This window comes from Astyanax mexicanus, chromosome 4 (genome assembly GCF_023375975.1).
Source record: "Astyanax mexicanus isolate ESR-SI-001 chromosome 4, AstMex3_surface, whole genome shotgun sequence".
Lineage (NCBI taxonomy): Eukaryota > Metazoa > Chordata > Actinopteri > Characiformes > Acestrorhamphidae > Astyanax > Astyanax mexicanus.
The window spans coordinates 33,176,645-33,196,597 of record NC_064411.1 but is presented as its reverse complement, the minus strand read 5'-3'; the positions used below and the strand labels follow the sequence as shown (position 1 = coordinate 33,196,597).

General features: G+C 40.5%; 1 protein-coding gene across 2 annotated transcripts in view; it reads left to right on the top strand.

Annotated features, from left to right (window-relative positions):
- usp45 (ubiquitin specific peptidase 45) overlaps positions 1 to 13,027 on the top strand; it is a 76,407-nt gene extending 63,380 nt beyond the window's left edge. For both annotated transcript variants that reach the window (XM_022679189.2, XM_049478433.1), the window contains exons 11-18: positions 537 to 628; positions 776 to 832; positions 2,266 to 2,391; positions 3,565 to 4,225; positions 5,500 to 5,597; positions 5,680 to 5,766; positions 6,000 to 6,141; positions 11,662 to 13,027. In XM_022679189.2, coding sequence (XP_022534910.2) covers positions 537 to 628; positions 776 to 832; positions 2,266 to 2,391; positions 3,565 to 4,225; positions 5,500 to 5,597; positions 5,680 to 5,766; positions 6,000 to 6,141; positions 11,662 to 11,792 — 1,394 coding nt within the window. In that variant the 3' untranslated portion in view covers positions 11,793 to 13,027. The remainder of the gene's footprint in view (positions 1 to 536; positions 629 to 775; positions 833 to 2,265; positions 2,392 to 3,564; positions 4,226 to 5,499; positions 5,598 to 5,679; positions 5,767 to 5,999; positions 6,142 to 11,661) is intronic.
- Positions 13,028 to 19,953: the final 6,926 nt, after the last annotated feature.

The following is a 19,953-nucleotide window of genomic DNA, read 5'->3' as shown; positions in this document are numbered from 1 at the left end:
AGTATGTGAACCTTTGCTTTTAGTATTCGGTGTGCCCCATTTTTGCAGCAATATCTGGAACTAAACGTTTTCGGTAAATGTTGATAAGTCCTGAACACTGGCTTCCCGTTTCAGGTTTTTCCACAAAATTTCTACTAAATTAAGTTCAGGACTTTTACTTGGCCCCATTCCAAAACATTAACTTTATTCTTCTTTACAAATTATTTTGTAGAACGACTTGTGTGCTTAGGATTATTGTTCTGCTGCATGACCCACATTCTTTGAGATTCAGCTCACAGATTTACTTACTTTTGCCACTCACAGATATGTAATATTGGATCACTTTCGTAAATGATCTAAGGTCTAAAATTTTTGTCTCATTTGTTTGATTTAGTTCTTTTTATCCACCTTTACAACATTTAGGAAAATCTGATAAAGTTTTAGGTAAAATTTATACAGAAATAAAAAAAAATAAAAATTGTGTGATCTTGTGAACTGCCAGTTGTCATTGAATTAACCTTCTGTACACTTGTGGGTGTTTGTGTTCCAACCCACAGCATACGGCAAAGAAGGAGTGAAGATGAACTTTGTGGATCGAATCTTTGTTGGAGAGTTGACAAATACCATTATGTGTGAAGAATGTGAACATGTAAGTGTGTGTGTGTGTGTTTGTGTGTGTGAATGGATGTGTGCCTACAATTTCCTGGGTGTGTTTACCTGCATAAGCACGATCTGCAGTGAATAACCAGGCTCTATAGATGCCCTTGAACTAAATTGTTTGTGTGCTGGCTTTCAGATTTCAACAGTAAAGGAGGCCTTTATTGACATCTCTTTACCCATCATCGAGGAAAGGGTGAGCCACAGTGTTTTCATGTAGTCTTATTATACCGTCTGCTAGTTTATCTAATCAACCAGTCTTTTATTAAAGTAAATCAGGTGAGCTGCTGGTGGATCTCAACACATTCATCCAGGGTCTGGAGTTCACAGAGAAGATCAGGAACCAACCTGTGCTTCTCTGACCATCAATTACTTCACTGACCAATAAAATGTTCTGACCTCAGACCTTTTATTTATTTATTTTTTAAATAGACAGTTTACACAGTGTACCGTATTTTTCCGACCCGACTATAAAGCGCACCGGAATATAAGGCACGTTAAGCAACACTAGTATAAATGCTTACTGGAAGTTAGCGTTAGCCCCAGTTAGCAGTGCTAGCCAGCCCCGGATAGCAGCGCTAGCCAGTCCCGGTTAGCAGCGCTAGCCAGCCCCGGTTAGCAGCGCTAGCCAGCCCCGGATATCAGCGCTAGCCAGTCCCGGTTAGCAGCGCTAGCCAGTCCCGGTTAGCAGCGCTAGCCAGCCCCGAATATCCACGCTAGCCAGCCCCGAATATCCGCGCTAGCCAGCCCCGAATATCCGCGTTAGCCAGCCCCGGATAGTAGTGCTAGCCAGCCCCGGATAGTAGTGCTAGCCAGCCCCGGTTAGCAGTGCAAGCCGTCCCTGGTTAATAGAGCTAGCCAGCCCCAGTTAGCTTTAGGATTTTAGGTGCGCCTTATAGTACAAAAATATGGTATATATACTTGTTTCTTTGCCCATTGTCTTTTTCAGCATCACTGAAAACTGTGTAGTTCTATAATTATAGATTGTAATTCTTCTGTTTCTCTGCATACTTTATTATCCTCCTTTCACTCCTGTATTTTTTTATAGTCAAGACCCACAGGAGAGACCACCATAGAGCAGCTATTATTTGGATGGTAGGTCCTTTATTCTCAGCACTGCAGTCACAGCACTGGAACATGGTGCTGGTGGTGGTATGAGTGTATCAGACACAGCAGTGCTGCTAGAGTTTTTCAACACTGGGTTCACTTACTGTTTACTCTATTAGACACTCCTAAGTAGCTTCTCCACCTTGTATAAAAAATAAAGTCAGAAACAGGAGCTCTGAGTCTTTTACTGCACAGTTTGTGTTGGTCATTCTTTAGTTCTTCATCAGTGGGGACCGGATGCTGAGGTGTTTAATAACTCCAGCAGCACTGCTGTGTCTGATCCACTCATATAATCAGTACAATACACACTACTAACACCACCACCACCATGCTGGTGCAGTCACTGCAGTGCTGAGAATAATGACCCACCACTCGAATAATAGCTGCTCTATGGTGGTCTCTCACAGGGAGAAGCGGGGCACAGGGAGAAAGGATGATATTCTAACAGAAATGTGTATATATAAATTTAATGAGGATTTGTTGGATGTTTCAAGTGCATCTATTTTTGTTGTTTCTGTGTAGATATCCAAACCTACAAACCCAGGCAGACTGGTCAAAACTGGGCGGGACCAGGATGCTCTGGGCTGCCATGTTGATGAAGCGCCTCACTCTCAGGCCAATCGAAACAGTAGAAGGCCCAGTGGACAGGTAACACAATACATAGTGGCGCATAGTGCCAATTATTGCTGCTGATATATAAAGCATGCTGTAACTGTGTAGTAAATTTGAAGTATACTTATAAATGATATGACATGAGTAGCTCAATTCTCATACTGTTACAAGGAGAGGCTCCATCCTTTTGGATCTTGTTGAAACAAAGAAACAATAAGTATGTTTGTGGCACTTTATTAGGAACCATACTTATTTTTCCCTAAGCATATTGGTGGATGCTCTTCAATTTTAATGCATGCTCTTTTCTGACCAATGCTGCAAATCTGCTAACCTGAATTAATTTTATGACTACAAGCCATACCTAGCCATATAATATTTCACAATAATTTCTATTAATTATATAACAATAATGTATGATATTTTGCATTATTCAAAAATATGTTTGTAAAAGACTGACCTGTGATTATTTGCATTTTTTTTACCTAAAACAAACAAAAACACTACAATCACCAGTAAAAATATTAAACATTGCATTTATTTCTTCAGCATTTATTAATGGCAATTTAAATGTAAATAAAAGAATCAGCAACAGATTAGCACTAGAAATTAAACAGTATTTATATATTAGTGGTCTAAAAATAATTAAAATCGTGATTCATTTTTTTAAATGCTGGTATTTTTTTTCTGTATTTATTGTGAAGGCACAGTACTAATAGTGTAGTGTGGTTTAGGTCTGGCAGACTAGAGCCCTTTTACTGTATTATAATATATCCAGATATATCCAGTTGGTGCGTTTCATGCATAATATATAAGAACCTTTTATATATATATATATATATATATTTTTTTTTTTTTTTTTTTTGGACTGTGCCTTTTTGGTATCAAATTTCGATACTCGATCCGAGTCTTCACTAAAGACAGTTTTACAGTTTGACATTAATGTAAGGAAGTCCTGAAACTAGTGACCCTACTTTTACCGAACACACACTCTATGCCATGCACTATTTTAACAGGACAGTGCTTGTTCACATACTGCTAGAATCTCAAAAGCTTGCATTGAATACACAGATGCTATGCTATTGCCAGACTCATTACCAGATCTATCCCTGATTGAAAATGTGTGAGATGCTCTTGGATGTGCTATCAACACTCCATCCCCACCACAAATGTAATCTAAAAATGTGTTTGTGTTTGTGACTGTGTGGCCAGAAGCTGCAGGGATACAGATCCTCTACATGTCGTGATGAACGAGGAGCAGAATCCCCTCAGAAACACGAAGATGACACTAGTCTGACAGGACGGAGCATAGCCAGTTTCCAGACTGACACAACAGGCAGCCAATCAGATGCGAGTGACAAAGATTCTTCTCCTCAGGACAGCAGTAATGATGCAGACAGTGAAGCATCCGAATCTGAATGGTCACCAAGAGTGTCCACTGTGCCTATTCAGAGCAGCACATCAAATAAAGCTTCTCCCTCTGCAAAAACGTCTTCACGTAGCCCCAGCTCTTTCCCCACACAAAGCCCCACCCCTTCCACTACCCACAGCTCCATCCGAAGCCAGCAGGGTGGCGCGGTTGAGCAGCTGGTCAGTGCTGTGTCCAAACTGGGGCTGGTCCACACACCCCTTGACCCACTGGCCCTCAGTCACGGGTTGGAAACAACTACTGAAAAAGAAAAGGAGCGAGCGAGCCACCAGGGGGCGTTCCAGGCTCTTTCCCACAGCTACACACCTGCGTCTAAAGAGTGCTCGGTTCAGTCCTGCCTGCACCAGTTCACCTCCGTCGAGCTGCTGATGGGAAACAACAAACTGCTGTGCGAAAACTGCACTGAGCGCCGACACCGACAGCTCAGGAGGAGTGGAGGAGCAGGTACGCCCTCATTTATTACGTATAGAATTTCATCAGGTTCCTCTTACAGACTTCTGTAGGGCTGAGATATCTACCTGCTATAGGCTTCTGAAGTGCACCTCCTAAGAAATTCTAAAGGGCATGGAATTACTTCCTATATGCTTCCACTACCACTTCAGCTAGATATGGATTTACCTCATAAATGCTTCCATAGGGAAAAGTTACTTCCTATAGGCCTTTGCAGGGCATTGAGTTGCTGCCTTTAAAACTTTCCAAGGCATGAAGTTAACTCCAATAGGTTTTTACTGGACAGGGAGTTACATTCTGCCTTCTATAGGCCATAGATTTACCTCCTAAAGACCGTTGTACATCATGGAGTTACTTCCTATAGGCTTGCATAATGCAGGGTTACCTTCTATAGGCTTCCGTATAACATGGAGTTCCCTGGTGAAGGCTTTTAACTTACCCTCGTATAGGCTTCCATTGGTCATAAAGTCATCACCCATATTCTTCTGTAGGCTATAGAATTAGCTCCTGTAGGCTTTCATAGGGCATGTAGTTACCACCTATAGACCTTTGTATAGCATAGAGTTATCTCCTTTATATGTCTACAGGGCACTGACTGAATAACTATAGGAAGCTTCCTATAGGCCTCAGTAGGGCACAGGGAAGCCTCCTATAGGCATCTGTAGGGCACAGACATGCCTCCTATAGGCCTCTGTAGGGCACATGAAAGCCTCCTGGAGGCCTCTGTAGGGCACAGGCATGCCTCCTATAGGCCTCTGTAGGGCACATACATGCCTCCTATTAGCCTCTGTAGGGAACATACATGACTACTATAGGCCTCTGTAAGCACCGAGAAGCCTCCTATACACCTCTGTAGGGCACAGGCATGCATTCTATAGGCTTCTTTAGGGCACAGACATGCCTCCTATAGGTCTTTGTAGAGAACAGACCTACCTCCTATATGCCTAGGACGCAGACATATGTGTGTTTTTTTTTTTTTTGTAGGTCATTAACATAACTCAAGGCCCTATAGAGGCTGATAGGAAGTATAACGATGCCTTATAGAGACAGAAGGTACATGACTTGATTCCCTCCAGAGACCTATAGGAGGTAATTTAATGTCATACGAAAGCCTAGAGAAGGAAACTCCATGCCCTACAGAGGCCTATAGCATGCGTCACCTATAGAATTACATGAAGCATAGGGTCACTGCCTGTACACTTTTTTGTCACATACTATGTTGTATATTTTTAAGCATTTTATTTTACACAAATTCATGTATGTTACAGATAAGAAATCAGAGAAGGTGTACACAAGTGCTCGAAAGCAGATGTTGATCTCAGTGCTGCCGCCAGTGGTCACACTGCACCTCAAACGCTTCCACCAGGTATGTACATTATATTAATAATCATTACTGGATTTTTTTGTGGTTTATTAAAACTGGTAACACACCCTCTGTGTAATTGTAGGCTGGGATGAATTTGAGGAAGGTGAATCGACATGTGGATTTCCCCCTGATCCTGGACCTGGCACCATTCTGCTCAGCATCTTGCAAGGCAAGAAAGCAGCTTCACATTCATAATAAATACAATATAGCAGTGGTATATTGGCATAGTCTCTGTCTACCATGTGTCAAATTCTGGGAATCCAGTTTAGTTTGGTGGTTTATCTGTTTAAACACACCTGAAATTTTGATCAGCACATCATTGTTAATGTTGTTGTAACTTATATAAAAGCGTGACTTCTGTTTAAATGATTGTGTGGTTGTGTATCTGTGTGTATGAAACAGAGCCTGGGGTCTGGAGAGAAGGTCCTCTACAGTCTGTATGGTATCGTTGAGCACAGCGGCTCCATGCGGGGTGGTCACTACACGGCCTACGTGAAGGTCCGAACACCACAGCGTAAATCTGAACAGCGCAGGAACCAGTCAGGTATGCTTTAAGTTGCAGTTGTAACACAAACACCTGCTTTATACCTACTAAAAAGCCCATTTGTCAATCAAATGAATGGGGCCACCATAAGATATCTACTGAATAGCACAGCAAGTACACTGATGTAATAGTGTATGGTGGTTGAGAGTGAGTCTACCACCCATTAATATTCAGGCAGAAAGAGAGCAGATACCTCTGCTGAACCTCTACGGATTGGGTTACTTGCTCTATATGTACACTAGTTACACAAGGCAGGGCTATAAAGGAGGGTTTTCTGATGGCCAGTTGGTGTCCAGTTAGTGGGCACAGTTTCAGAAGTCGATTAGAACTTATTTGGATGCAGTTGAGATGCTGTCCACTCTAAGCAAACTGTGGTATTTAACCTGTATTTAGTGCATATGAAGATCCATTTAAGCATGCTAAACTAAATGCTAAATGCTGTTACATCTTAGGCAGATATGTAAATGATTACTGGTGAATTTTGATTAGACACTGGGTCTTGCCACAGGATGTTGTATCCCTGCTGCCCTGTAAAAAAGGCTCTGCAGAGGCTACTTTGGGGTAGGGTACCTCTTGAAGAGAGATCCTTCACTGCTAGACATGCTTCTACAATACATTTAAAGACACATCATAGACTGGAAGAAGCATGATATTCGTTTTGACCAGAGACTGTAAAAAAGACGTGTCGCCGTTCCCATTCATTCAATGAAAATGTTGGTGATCCTGATACCCGAGTCTGCGCAGTAAAGACCAGAGGAGGGAGAAAGACTGTGGAGAGACAACCTACTCATTTAAATAACCCCGCCCCTGAGGGCTGCTTCGACAATGGCTCACACAGTAGGTCACACCCATACAGTCATTGCTCCCACCCCGGCTAGGTGTAACCCAGCCCCTTTACAATAACCACACCTTTTTAAATAGAGCTGAATAATGTTAAAAAAAAAACAAATTCTGTGGGTATATAAAAATAGATAGAATAGGTAGAATAGAAAATAGAAAAATAGGTGGAATAACAGTATATTGGAAAAAAAACATGATTGAAAGTTTTCTGTTTTGCCATTGAAACCTATGGAGATGGGTGGGATTATACAGCTTTCTGCAACCGAACAGCAGGGGGCGCCCAACCTGTGGCTTCACTTTTGAGAGATGATGCTCTGTCCAGCTATACACAGTCTATGGTTTTGACAGACTGATAACCATTCAGCCACCATTGCCGTCTTTGTTTACAGTGGTATTGTAAACAAAAAGCATGAAATGTAGTGACTTTAACCATACCATACTGTGTGGACGGAACTGACGATGACCTAAGAATTGAGGCCTTGTGGTCAGTGACACACTGCCCAAACTGCTGGTGTGAAGGACTGGAGAGCCATTGGATATGAGAGTCAGTCACCACTAATAATAATTTGAGGGACACTGACAGCTCAGCCATATGTGCAGGAGCTGTCCTCAGCCCACTCCCTATCCACTGGGGTTCCCCAGGGTTCGGTACTGGGTCCCCTTCTCTTCTCAATATACACTGCCTCTCTTGGTCAGGTTATCCACTCACATGACTTTTCCTACCATTGCTTTGCTGATGACACCCAGCTATACCTGTCATTCTCACCTGAAGATAACTCAATCTCTGCACGGATATCGTCGTGTCTCTCTGACATATCCTCTTGGATGAAGGAGCATCACCTTCAATTAAATCTCTCAAAGACTGAACTTCTGGTCATACCAGCAAAACCATCTTTTCAACACAACCTCTCTATAAGAATCGACTCTCTCTCTCTCACCAACAAAGGTTGCTAGGAACCTGGTTGTTATGGTTGATGACCAGCTCTCCTTCACGCACTATGTGGCCTCGGTTGCTCGATCCTGCCGCTTCGCGCTTTATAACATCAGGAAAATTAGACAGTTTCTGACGCAACAGGCCACCCAGCTCCTGGTACAAGCAGTCGTAATCTCACGCCTTGACTACTGCAATGCCCTGCTAACTGGCCTCCTGGCCTGCGTAGTAAAACCACTCCAAATGATCCAGAATGCAGCAACCAACCAAAACGGGCACGTCACCCCGCTGCTCATTGAGCTCCACTGGCTACCAGTTGATGCTCGCATCAAATTCAAAACTCTTACAATCGCCTACAAGGTGATGACAGAACAGGCTCCTTCCTACCTGCACTCACTCCTGAAGGCTTACGCTACCTCCCGGCCGCTGCGCTTTTCCAATGTACGTCGCCTCGCTTTGCCAAACATTCACACAAAGCAATCCAGACTGTTCTCATACAGAGTTCCCCAATGGTGGAACAAACTACCTTCCACTACCGGATCAGGAGAATCTCTCGCTATCTTTAAGAGACTCCTGAAGACAGAGCTCTTCAAAGAGCACTTACTCTCTTAACACCTCTAACACACTAACTACTTCTAACCTCATTTCCTTCTTCCCCTCCTTCACTTCTCTATCCCTTTATTTCCCTTTGACCTCCTTTAAGCCCTATCTAAAAATGGGTTATCTAAATTCCTATTACTTTTGTACTTCATTATTGTAAGTCGCTTTGGACAAAAGCGTCTGCCAAATGAAATGTAATGTAATGTAATGTAATTTCCTGTGGCTTTTATGGTAGGGCTTCCAACTGGCATTTTCAGCAGGATAATGCTCACTCACATACAGTAAGTGTGTGGCAATTTTTGGACGGTCTCAGATTGCAACTCATCCTTGGCCTGCCCAGTTGCCAAGTTTATTGGCAATTAAGCATTTATGTTACCAGATTTGATGCCAGTTTCAGCAGCCTATGAGTGTTTAGGATCTACAGGAAACCCAGCTACAACATCTCTGGGCAAATGGGCTGCAGAATGCCAAATGGAATTATATGGGATCATGCACAACCATTTCACATCTTGGATCCACAGGGGAGAGGTAGAGTTTTTCTAATAAAGCGATGCTTTCAATGCTTTAATATTGTAATCACTTGAATATCTCATCATTCCATGCCAACATTTTTTTTTTTTTTGGTCAATACATTTTTAGCACTTGAACCCTTTGTGGAATTATTGAGTGAGCTACCAACAGCTCACCTGAAGCACCAGAATGAATGCTGCCATTTCGTCAGGAGAGCACTGAGAACTGGGAACGGTTCCACTTTATCTCTCAAGCTCACAACAAAATAATACATTTCATTATAGTTTATTTGTATTTATTCAAATGTTACAATTGTACATGGAAATAAACCTGTCCTGCTTAGGTCAACTGCTTTAAATATACTCTTCCCAGGTGGTCCAAGACTTTTGCATAGCTGCTGTACATAAACACAAAGCGTGGCCTTGCTTTGTTGCCTCTTTGTGGAGCTCTAGTTGAGCTGGCCAGTGGTGGCTCAGTGGTTAGAACATTGGGTTATTGATCTCCGCGTTATGGGTTCGTCACCCAGATCCGCTAAGCCTCCATAGCTGGGCCCTTGAGCAAGACTTAACCCACGTGGCTGACCCTGCGCTCTGACCCCGGCTTTCTAAGAGAGGGATGCGCGAAAAGAAGAATTTTGTGTATAAATATAATGACAATAAAGCATGAGTGGTTGTGGAGGCTGGGAAGTGAGTGCATGGAGTGCGGTGTTGCTTTATCGCTGCAGCCTTGAGCGTGTTGTCGGTGCAGTAGGGGTTAAGCTGGGCTTGTTTATTGCAGAGTTGCGAGTGTATTCTTCTGTGAAAAAAGAATTGATTGTGCTGGTAACGAAGTGCCGAACCCAAGGCTGTGTTGTTTTGCGTATCAGAAGAGCAGAGAGTCCAGTAAACATTCGAAGATGACACACTTAACAGCACAAAGCCTGCCTCTACCTTTCACAGTGCTTTCACCTCTGACCTCCCACTCGCTGGTCACAACCTCTCGTTGAGGTCAAGGCAGCTGAAGCAGCTCTGCTTTAGAGGATTTTACACAGCTATCCCTCTGCACCAAATCTGATCGATGAGCCAAGGTGGTTCTTTTGTTTTATTCTGTTAGAACTGCATGATGAATGAACTAATAGAAGTGTTTCATAATTACTTTAAATAAGTCCTTTGTGCACTGGCTTCCATGGAAGTTAAAGGTTTTTTCTGTCTGTCAGAGTCTCAGTCTGTCAATTCACCTATGATTGCTGCAAATCTTAAGCACAGAGGCAGACATGTCAATAATTACACTTGTGCTCTGATTAGACACTGGCTCTTATCACAACATGGTGTAAAAGTGCTTCTCTCTCCCCTATAAAAATAAAAATGCTCTCAGATGCTGTTTTTGGGTAGTGTACCTCTTGGGGAGAAATCATTTACTGTAATTCATTCCTCTGCATTCCTCTGGTTTTAAAAAGGGCACATCGTTGGACTGAGTAAAGCAGGATGGTCATCTTGGCCATCCATCAGCCGGCCACCACAAACACCACCATCCTTGTTGTAGTGTTATCCACATGTGTAACCTCTCATGGCAGGGCTTCCAACTGGCATTTTTCAGCAGGATAATGCTCACCCCTACAAGATTGTCTCCACCAGACTGCAGGACTTCCTTGACTTGCCCACTTGATACCAGATGTATCTCTAATCGATCATTATTGGGGACTAGATAGGATGCCTTGGTAACAAGTGCAAGTGTGCAGGATCTACAGGCCCAACTACAGCATCTGCAGCAAAAGTTAACTTTCACTTCTTTCACATTTACAGATTTCCCCAATAAACATATTCTTTTACTTTTATAATGTAATCACTTACATACCGTGGTATTTGAATGTTTGTAAACCCTTTAGAATTTTCGATATTTCTGCAGAAATACAACCTAAAACATTTATTTCATCATCATAAGTCCTAAAAGTAGAAAAAGATTACCCAGCTAAACTAATGAAACTAAAATATTATACTTGCTCATTTATTTATTGAGAGCAATTATCCAGTATTAAATATTTCTGAGTGGCAAAAGTATGAGAACCTCTAGGATTTAGTAGTTAGTTGAAATTTGTGGTGAAATTAGTCAGAATTGGAAGAATGTTTTGTGGATGGAAGAGACCAAAGTAGAACTTTGTATTGGTTCCCAATGAACAGCGATATGTTTGGAGAAAAGCTTAAGAACCTTATCCCATCTGTGAAACATGGTGGTAGTATCATGGCTTGGGCTTGTTTTGCTGCATCTGGGTGAGGAAGGCTCACCATCATTGATTAAACAATGAATTTCCATGAATTGAATTTTAAGAGAAAGAGGGTCATGCAGCAAGACAATTACCCTGAGCATACAAGTCGGTCAACCAAAGAATGGTTCAAGAAGAATCAAGTTAAATTTTTTTGGAATGGTCTGATTTGTCTAATTTATTTAACTGAGTTCTTTTTATCTACTTTAAAGACTTTTGTGAGCGGATAATGTTTTAGGTCATGTTTATGCAGAAATATGAAAACATCTAAAGGTTCACAAACTTTCAAGCATCATTGTATATAATTACATTCTCACATATAAAGAGATATTCAATTTCAACAACAACTGTATGGTAATTTTTTTTTTTTTCAATGAGTGTGTGTACATGTTTGTTTCAGGTTCCAGAGAGGCTGTTTCTGCCCCTCCAGGCCAGTGGGTCTATGTGAGCGACACCAGCGTCCAAACGGTGCCGGAGTCCCGCGTCATGAACTCTCAGGCCTACTTGCTGTTCTACGAAGAGCTCCTCTAGGGCGCGCCGTTTCGTCTGTGCTCATCCCTTTCGGGTGAAAGCTCACCTGTGTATTGGTAGCCTCACAGCCTCGGCCTTCTTACACCCAGACCTTCACAGCGCAGTGGACTGCAGATGCTGCTCTGAATAAAACAATCTTCTGAATCTAGAATTATTTATATTTTACAGCTTATATTTGATTTTTGATTGTGTAGAGAATCATGAGCTTTTGTCTGTTTAAAAGGAGATGATGCGTGTCGATTTCTTTTGTTTTGGTTTGACGAAGAGAATGCCAAAGACTTTACAGGACAATGAAGACTGCGGAGCATGACGTGCCAATAGATTCACGCTCTGGCCTTTGCTTATACATGAGGGAACCTCAACACAGTATGCAGTTGTGTGCGAGTGAGTAAGTGAGTGAGTGTATGTGTTTGGAGTGGGAGTAAGTGTGTGTTGACACTCCCACCTCCCTAGTAAGCTGAATACTAGGCATACAAACACACACACACACACACACACACACACACACACACGTGCTTGTCAGCATTGTAACCATATTGTTCTGTGCTTAAAAAAGGGACAATACTACACTCACAGGGTTGCCTAGCTACCAAACAATAAAAGGTACATTTTTCCTTTTTTTTTTTTTTTTCTTTTTAGAGTCAATTTGTATTGTATTGTATTGAAAGCACTGAACTTTGAGAATTAGGTTCTAAAACTATTAATATCCAGAATTCTTAATATTAAGTTAAGTTGGTCTAGTTGGTGATATGAAAATACCATGCCAGATATGACAATTTGATATTACAATATCTCTGAATACAGGAATACAGTACACACACACACATATATATATATATATATATATATATATATATATATATATATATATATATATATATATATATATATATATATATATATATATATATAATATACACACGCACACACAACTGTCAGCCATAACATTAAAGCCACTCATAGGTGTTGCGAACAACATTGACCTTCTAGTGGCACCCAAAGTGTGGGGTGTGTTAGGCAACAAGTGAACAGTATTTTCTGGAATTTATAAGTGATATAAGTGATGTCCTGAACAGATCCAAGCAGATATTAACCCAGAAGAGCCCAGATAAATTTCTAAATATTAATGCAAAACTCAAAATTCATAGTTTAACAGTCTGTTTTAGCAATCTTATTGGAACTATTTGTGTTACAAAACATTTCATTAAAGCGTATACATTTTTAAAAATGTATGTGTCAAAAATTATCAAGCTGGAATGACTCAAATCATTTTTTTTTTGCTCAATTTGTCTCAGATTAGATTTTTTCATGGCTGTGTGGTCGTGACAAATCAGATTTTGTCAAATCAGATTGGAGTTACTTTCATATATGGTCCTTAATCGGATACATATCCGATCCATTGACATGCGACATAAATGCGAACGGTCAAATCAGAATTCATGCTTCTTTTTGCTTTTACACATGCGATATGTGCTTCTCTCTTGTACTCACAACGCATCTCTCGGTGGAGCTGTGCTGCTATAGCTGCAAAAACAGCAAAAGCAAACCACCTGACCTTTTTTTCACCTCCTCGGCCTGAGCATGAACTCCAGCAAAAGATGCTCCACATATGAGCTGCCCTTCACATTAATTTCTCTTTATAAAGCTACGAGTTGTCTCTCTAATATTAGGGTTTTGGTTGTTGGTGAAGAAGGAACATTTTTTATACAGGTATCAATGTGAGCATGTGAGGCGTTTCAGGGACAGATTTGTTCACATTACACACAGATACAGATCACTTACATTTGTGAATATGAACCGTCAAGTTTTGCCAATTCCGATCTGAGCAAAAAAATCAGATTTGAGCAATGTGGCTTGTCATGTGAACACAGCCATTGATGCCCTAACTCGTAACTCACAACTTACAGAACTTGAAATGGATGTGCTGCTGACGTCTTAATACCAGATTTTACTAGAGACTTTAGAGTTATTGTGAGAGCTGTTTTAGCAGCATGAGGATGACCTACACAAAATTAGTGGTTTAATTATGTGGTTTTAATGTTATGGCTGACTAGTGTTCAGTGTATTACTCATATTTAAATATGCAGTACCAGTCAAAAGTTTGTAAACCTTAAATTCAGGATTTTCTCATTATTTGAAAATGTTCTGCATTGTAGATTAATTAATACTAAAGTCATCCAAACTATAAAGAAAACCATATGGAATGACTTAATTTAAACAAAAAAAAAATACAAACAAGAATATGTTTTATATTTTAGATTCTTTAAAATAGCACCTCTTGCTTAGATGACAGCTTTGACAGATTTTTTTTTTATTAATAGCTCAAATGTGTTCCTTGGAAAAAATAAAACATACCAGTCCTGCTTAAAACCTTTATCAATACTTTATTTTATAACTTTAAAAAACACTTTTATTGCACCCCCTCAGTTTCAACTGTGCTATAGGCGTGAACGTTATACCAAAGTACACGGATACTTACAATATGAAATTCAGTCTATCAATAATACCACCCCCCTGGTGATGTCCAAACATCTGAGTTTTACCCTTATCAGAGGCACACTGCTCAGCTCAATTAGCTCTCCCTCCTGCCGCACCCGTAAACCCATACATCACTCAGTGCCCCTCTCAAACTACTTTTCCCATTTTTTTTATTTTTTTTTTTTTTCAAATTTGAGCTGAGGATGTGTTTAAGATCATCATTTAAGTTGTGAAGAGGCGAAATTAGTGACTAACCCTGTTTGAGTAATGTTCTAATCCATATTATGGTCACATTATACTCAAATAAGTAAAAAAGAATGATTTTAAGAAATAAAGGTCAGTCAATCCAAACAAAAAATGAACATTGAAACTGTCCTTAAGTGCAGTCGCAAAAACAATCAAAAATGTTATGATGAAACTGGCTCTCAACAGGACTGCCCCAAGAAGAAAGAGCAAGAACAAGTTACCAGCACCCCAGATAAGAGTCTACCTAAATGCTTCACTGAGTAAATCCTGCTAATCCTAATATATTCATTCTAAAAACTGGGGTCAGGCGTCTTTACATACTTACGTCACACGTACAGCCTCTAAAAGAGGATCCGGCTCCGTTTTACTGAATGCGAGCGGCTGGTGGAGCAATGGAGACTTCAGAAGGGGAAACTCAGAGCTCAGCAGCTCATTTACTCATAGTAAAACCGAAGAAAAGAAGGAGTGAAGTTTCTGATTTAGCACTTTCTCTCTCTCTCTCTCTCTCTCTGACTGAACATAACCTGGAATCGGATTCATCCACTCTAAAAGGAGACCGCATCACACCCGCCCAGTTTAAAATGATTCTTCCACATGCTCGGTGCAATTACCCATTCTCACCAGAGAGAAACTTACAGAAACTTATCAGCTTTAAACACCTTTAAGTCACTACATGATTTCTTATGTGTTCCTTTACTGTTTGGATGACTTCAGTATTCAATTAAAATGCAGGAAAAAACTTTTGTGCAAATATTTGACTGGTACTGTACATGGTGCAAATTATTATTGTATGCTAAACCTTTGAATAGGGTCTTAAGTTCCTCTTTGAATCCACTGAAGTTTGAAAATGACTAAAAATCAAGTAGAGTCTTAATTCCCAACGCTTGTCCATGGGTTGTTCGGACAGTGCCTACAGCAGCCAGGGATGATTTGCATGGCTACAGAAAGTGATTGATGATCTGAATTGTATTTAAAAACATTTCTGGTAAGCAGTGTGACTATATGTACATTGAGTGGAATCTAAGAAGCAGATTCACAGCCGGAGATTAAGCCTAGGATAAGAATAATTTTCCTTTCAATGAAAAATCTCAGTTTAAAATGGTGTGTAGTCCAAATCTTAGGCTTAATCCCTGTCTGGGAAACTGAGCGTATAATTTTGAGTGTAATCTGGTATATCTTGTGGACGCCACCTCAGGTCGCAGGGCTCCTCAAGCTTTTTCTGCTTGGACATTATGGATTGTGTACAAATATATATATATATATATATATATAAATAAAGCAAATAATGAAAGACAGCATCTAAAACACATCTTGTTCAGCTGATGTGTTGAATGTTCTGATGGGTGTGACCCACATTCGTCCTTTTAAAGAGAGAGTGTTACACACTGCTGTCTCCTGTGTTGTCTTTTATTCTTTTCTTTTCTGTGTCATTACTGGTTAACACAATGCTCTGTGCACACGCTGGCTTTTAATGATCCACTTCAGTTTCTGAATCAGTTTATCTGATTTTGCTATTTATAGGTATATGTTTGAACATTGGTGTTTTATTCTATAAACTACTAAACATTTCTCCCAAAGTCCAAATAAAAAATATTGTCATTTAGATCTTTTATTTGCAGAAAATGAAAAATGGCTGAAATAAAAAACAAGCAGAGTTTTTAAACCACAAATAATACAAAGAAAACAAGTTCATATTCATAAAGTTTTAAGATTTCAGAAATCAATATTTGGTGGAATAACCCTGGTTTTTAATCAAAGGTTTTATGCATCTTGGCATGTTCTCCTCCACCAGTCTTACACACTGCTTTTGGATAACTTTATGCCACTACTGGTGCAAAAATTCAAGCACTTCAGTTTGGTTTGATGGCTTGTGATCATCCATCTTTCTCTTGATTATATTCCAGAGGTTTTCAATTTGGTAAAATCAAGGAAAAGTGGTCTTGTATTTTTTTCCAGAGCTGTATATTATATTTCAAATAAAACTCGTTTTACTAGATTAAAACAGGTTTACAAAATACAAAATCAAGCACTAAATTCAATATTCAGCTTTTACTAATAACCATTGGGTATTTATAGCCTTCCAATGAGAACTCGAATGCAGAATTAAAGCTGTGAGCACAAGAGCTCGCTTGCTCTGTCGGTCTCTATAAATGCCAGAGTGTATTGTGGAAATTATTAATCTTTACTACACAAGTCTAGTGGTTGTAATAAATTACGTGGCTATGGTTAGTCAACCTTAGCTGAAGATAAGTGCTTACTTGCTGAGGAGAAAATTTCCCAGCTCAGTATTGGTCTTCTTGTTTTTTTCTGGGCTCTGAACTGTCTCCATCTGTGGAACTCACTGCCGTATTTACTTTGATTTTACTTTGTTTCTGTTTCTTTTTGGGACATATTTCAAGAGTTTTAGGCTGTTCTGCCGAATCAGTTTGCCTGCTCTTGTGTTCTATACCGGGCAACCCGGTGGGTGGAAATAGTACTGGGGAAGCGTGAAGGTCGAGAGGCTAAAACCCACATAGTTTTTCATTCAATAAGAACATACCAGCTAAAGCTGTCCTGAAAAGAACTGCCCATGCTTATGTTCAAATTGTATCTGATCACACATCCTGATCATATTATATAATCATACTATAGAAAGTATAGTACTTTTTGGCCTTTTTGACCCTTTAGGCTTTATCTCTGCTAAGTATAGAGACAATATAAGAAATATTATTTTAATTTAATGTTAATTGCTGAACATGCAATAATATGATGATTATTTTGTTACTGATATCAAAAGTATTCATACCCCTTAAACTTTTTCACATGTTGTCACCTTACAACCATGAATTGTAATGTATTTTATTGAGATTTTATGCAGCACATCAGTGTGGAATGAAAATGATAAATGATTTTCAACATTTTCTTTAAATAAAATACTGAAGATCTGAAAAGTGTGATGCAAAAGTATTCAAACCCATCAGTACTTAGAAGACCCACATTTCTCTGCAAGAACAACTGTAAGTCCTTTGGGGTCCGTCTCTCACAGCTTTGCACATCTAGAGACTGAGATTTTTGCCCATTATTCTTAACAAAAAAGCTTGAGCTCAGCCAGGTTGGATGGAAAGCGTCTGTGAACAGCAATTTTTATGTCTTGCTACAGAAGCTCAATGGGATTTAGGTCTTTAGAACTTTGACTGGGTCATTTTAACACATGAATATTTTTTAATATAAACCATTCCACTGTAGCTCTGGCTGTATGTTTAGGGTCATTGTCTTGCTGGAAGGTGAGTCTTCCCAAGTTTTTTGCAGCTTCCAACAGGTATGGGGTATGAATACTGTTGCATGCCACCGTACAGTGAATTTTTTTGTAATGTCTTCATTTAAAATGAATCTTGAAAAACGTTTTGTAACACTGTGTTTGTAAGAAATGTAAACAAGTATGTAAGTACAAATATATAACGACTATGAAAGTTAAAGCAGCACTAGGTAGGGTTTCCTTGATTATTGAACTTTTTAAAGAAGTATCATTAAAGCTTGAAACTCACTGCAGCGCTGCATTGAGGTGTAATAGGAGGAATAGCGGTGCTCTCGTGTCTGTGCCGGAGCTCCTCTGAGCTCAAACCAGACTCTGTAAGTTTTCCGAGGTGGCTGCGACCAACGCTCGCGAGAACTGCGACCTGCTTTCCGACCTTTAGTTCTAACAGTTCTACAAGGACTACTGGTTCATTCTTTACAAATTAACATACAGACACTCTGGCAGAAGCTGGAAAGAGACCAAATATGCCTGTGAAAGCCAGAAAACGAGAAAGAGAAACTAATCCACCTGAAACATTTATTACACTCTACAACTGTAGGAGGAGCCCACGAGCCCCAAATCTCAATCCTACCTAGTGGAGCTTTAAATATTGTGAACCTGACATAATATGGAAGTGGCTGTTCTGGTTTGATTCTTTACTAGTTGCAGATCCTTAAAGGTCCTCTCACCTTCAGGATTCATCCTCAGGATGAGGTTTAATCTGGCTGGAGTGTCCCTTTAACTCCTGGGTTTGAATTTGAAATCAGGGTCAATGTGTGGAGAAGAGTCAGAGCCGGAACAGCCGGAGAGCACGAATCTGAGGGAAATAAAAAGGTTGCGGCACATCAGCGAGGCTAAATGTGATCTGACCAATTGGTCTGATGGTCTTCCCTCGAGGCGAGTGGGAGAAAACAACCCCCTACAACCACAACCACACACACACACACACACACACACACACACTAAAACCAGGCTGTTAAAAGGCTGAACTGTGGCTGCAGACATGTAATGCGTGTCTGGTAGATGCTTTTAGACCGTGCTGCTTTGCTACACATTCAGCAGGTTGTGTGTGAAGGCACCAAAGCGCCACCCCTCCCGCCGTCCTCCCGTCACCCTCCCGTCACCCTGTCATCATTAACTCACATTAAATCACCTCCCAGCTGCAAAGCAGACACACAGAGCTTCACGAAAAGATCACACGCTGCCGTTGGTGTCCTGACACCCTGCCCAAAACCATCGCCTGCTCAAGTTGGTGTCCTGACACTCCAGTGTCCCAACAGTGTGGTCCGGGGCTGTCAGTGCTAGGCTGCAGGATGGTTTGGGACAGTGGCCTTTTTCCTTTCCTGCTGTGCTGGGATGAGCAGTGACAGACAGGCGCAAAGAAAAGCAAAGCAAAACCAAGCAAAACAAAAGAGGACTCGGAAAGGCATCTGCGTGCAATGAAGGCCTTTTATAGGGTTTCTATCACAAGTCCTTTTTTTTTTTGTTTGAACACTATGTTTACACAAACACTGTCCAGTCCACAAGTGATGTTCGTGATGTCAATAAATCATTGCATTCACGATATGTCATATATCCACCGTTTTAGCCCACAGCAGTTTAATCTTAACAGTTCATGTTGAAGTTATACTGCTTTTTTTATGAGGTGCAGTACAGGGCAACCAATCAGAACAGAGATTATTTACATACATCACTCTTTAGCACAAGTATGACATGACAGCTTGCCAACCAACCGGGGCGCAGTAGCGTTAATGCAAATCACTCAGCTTGCACTTAACAGTAATACAACTAATCAGTGAGCAGTTATCAATAGCAGTTATGACAACCAATCAGCACTCAGCAACAGTAATTCCAGCCAAACAGGGCTCAATAGCAGTAATGCCAACCAACCAGATCAAACTTATCAGTAATACAATAAATGAGCACCCACTTACAGTCATGCCAGCCCAATAGCACTTAGTAGCAGTAATGTGAACCAATCAGAAGTCACTTGCAAATGTAACACCAGCCAGTTAGCTTCTCAATACTGTGTCAGCCAATCAGCCCTCAGTAGAAGTAATGTCAACCAGACACCAATCACTTAACAGTAACAGTGCTAATCAGCACTTACTGACACTCATTCCATCCAATTAGCGCTCATTAGTATCAATCACAGCCAATCAG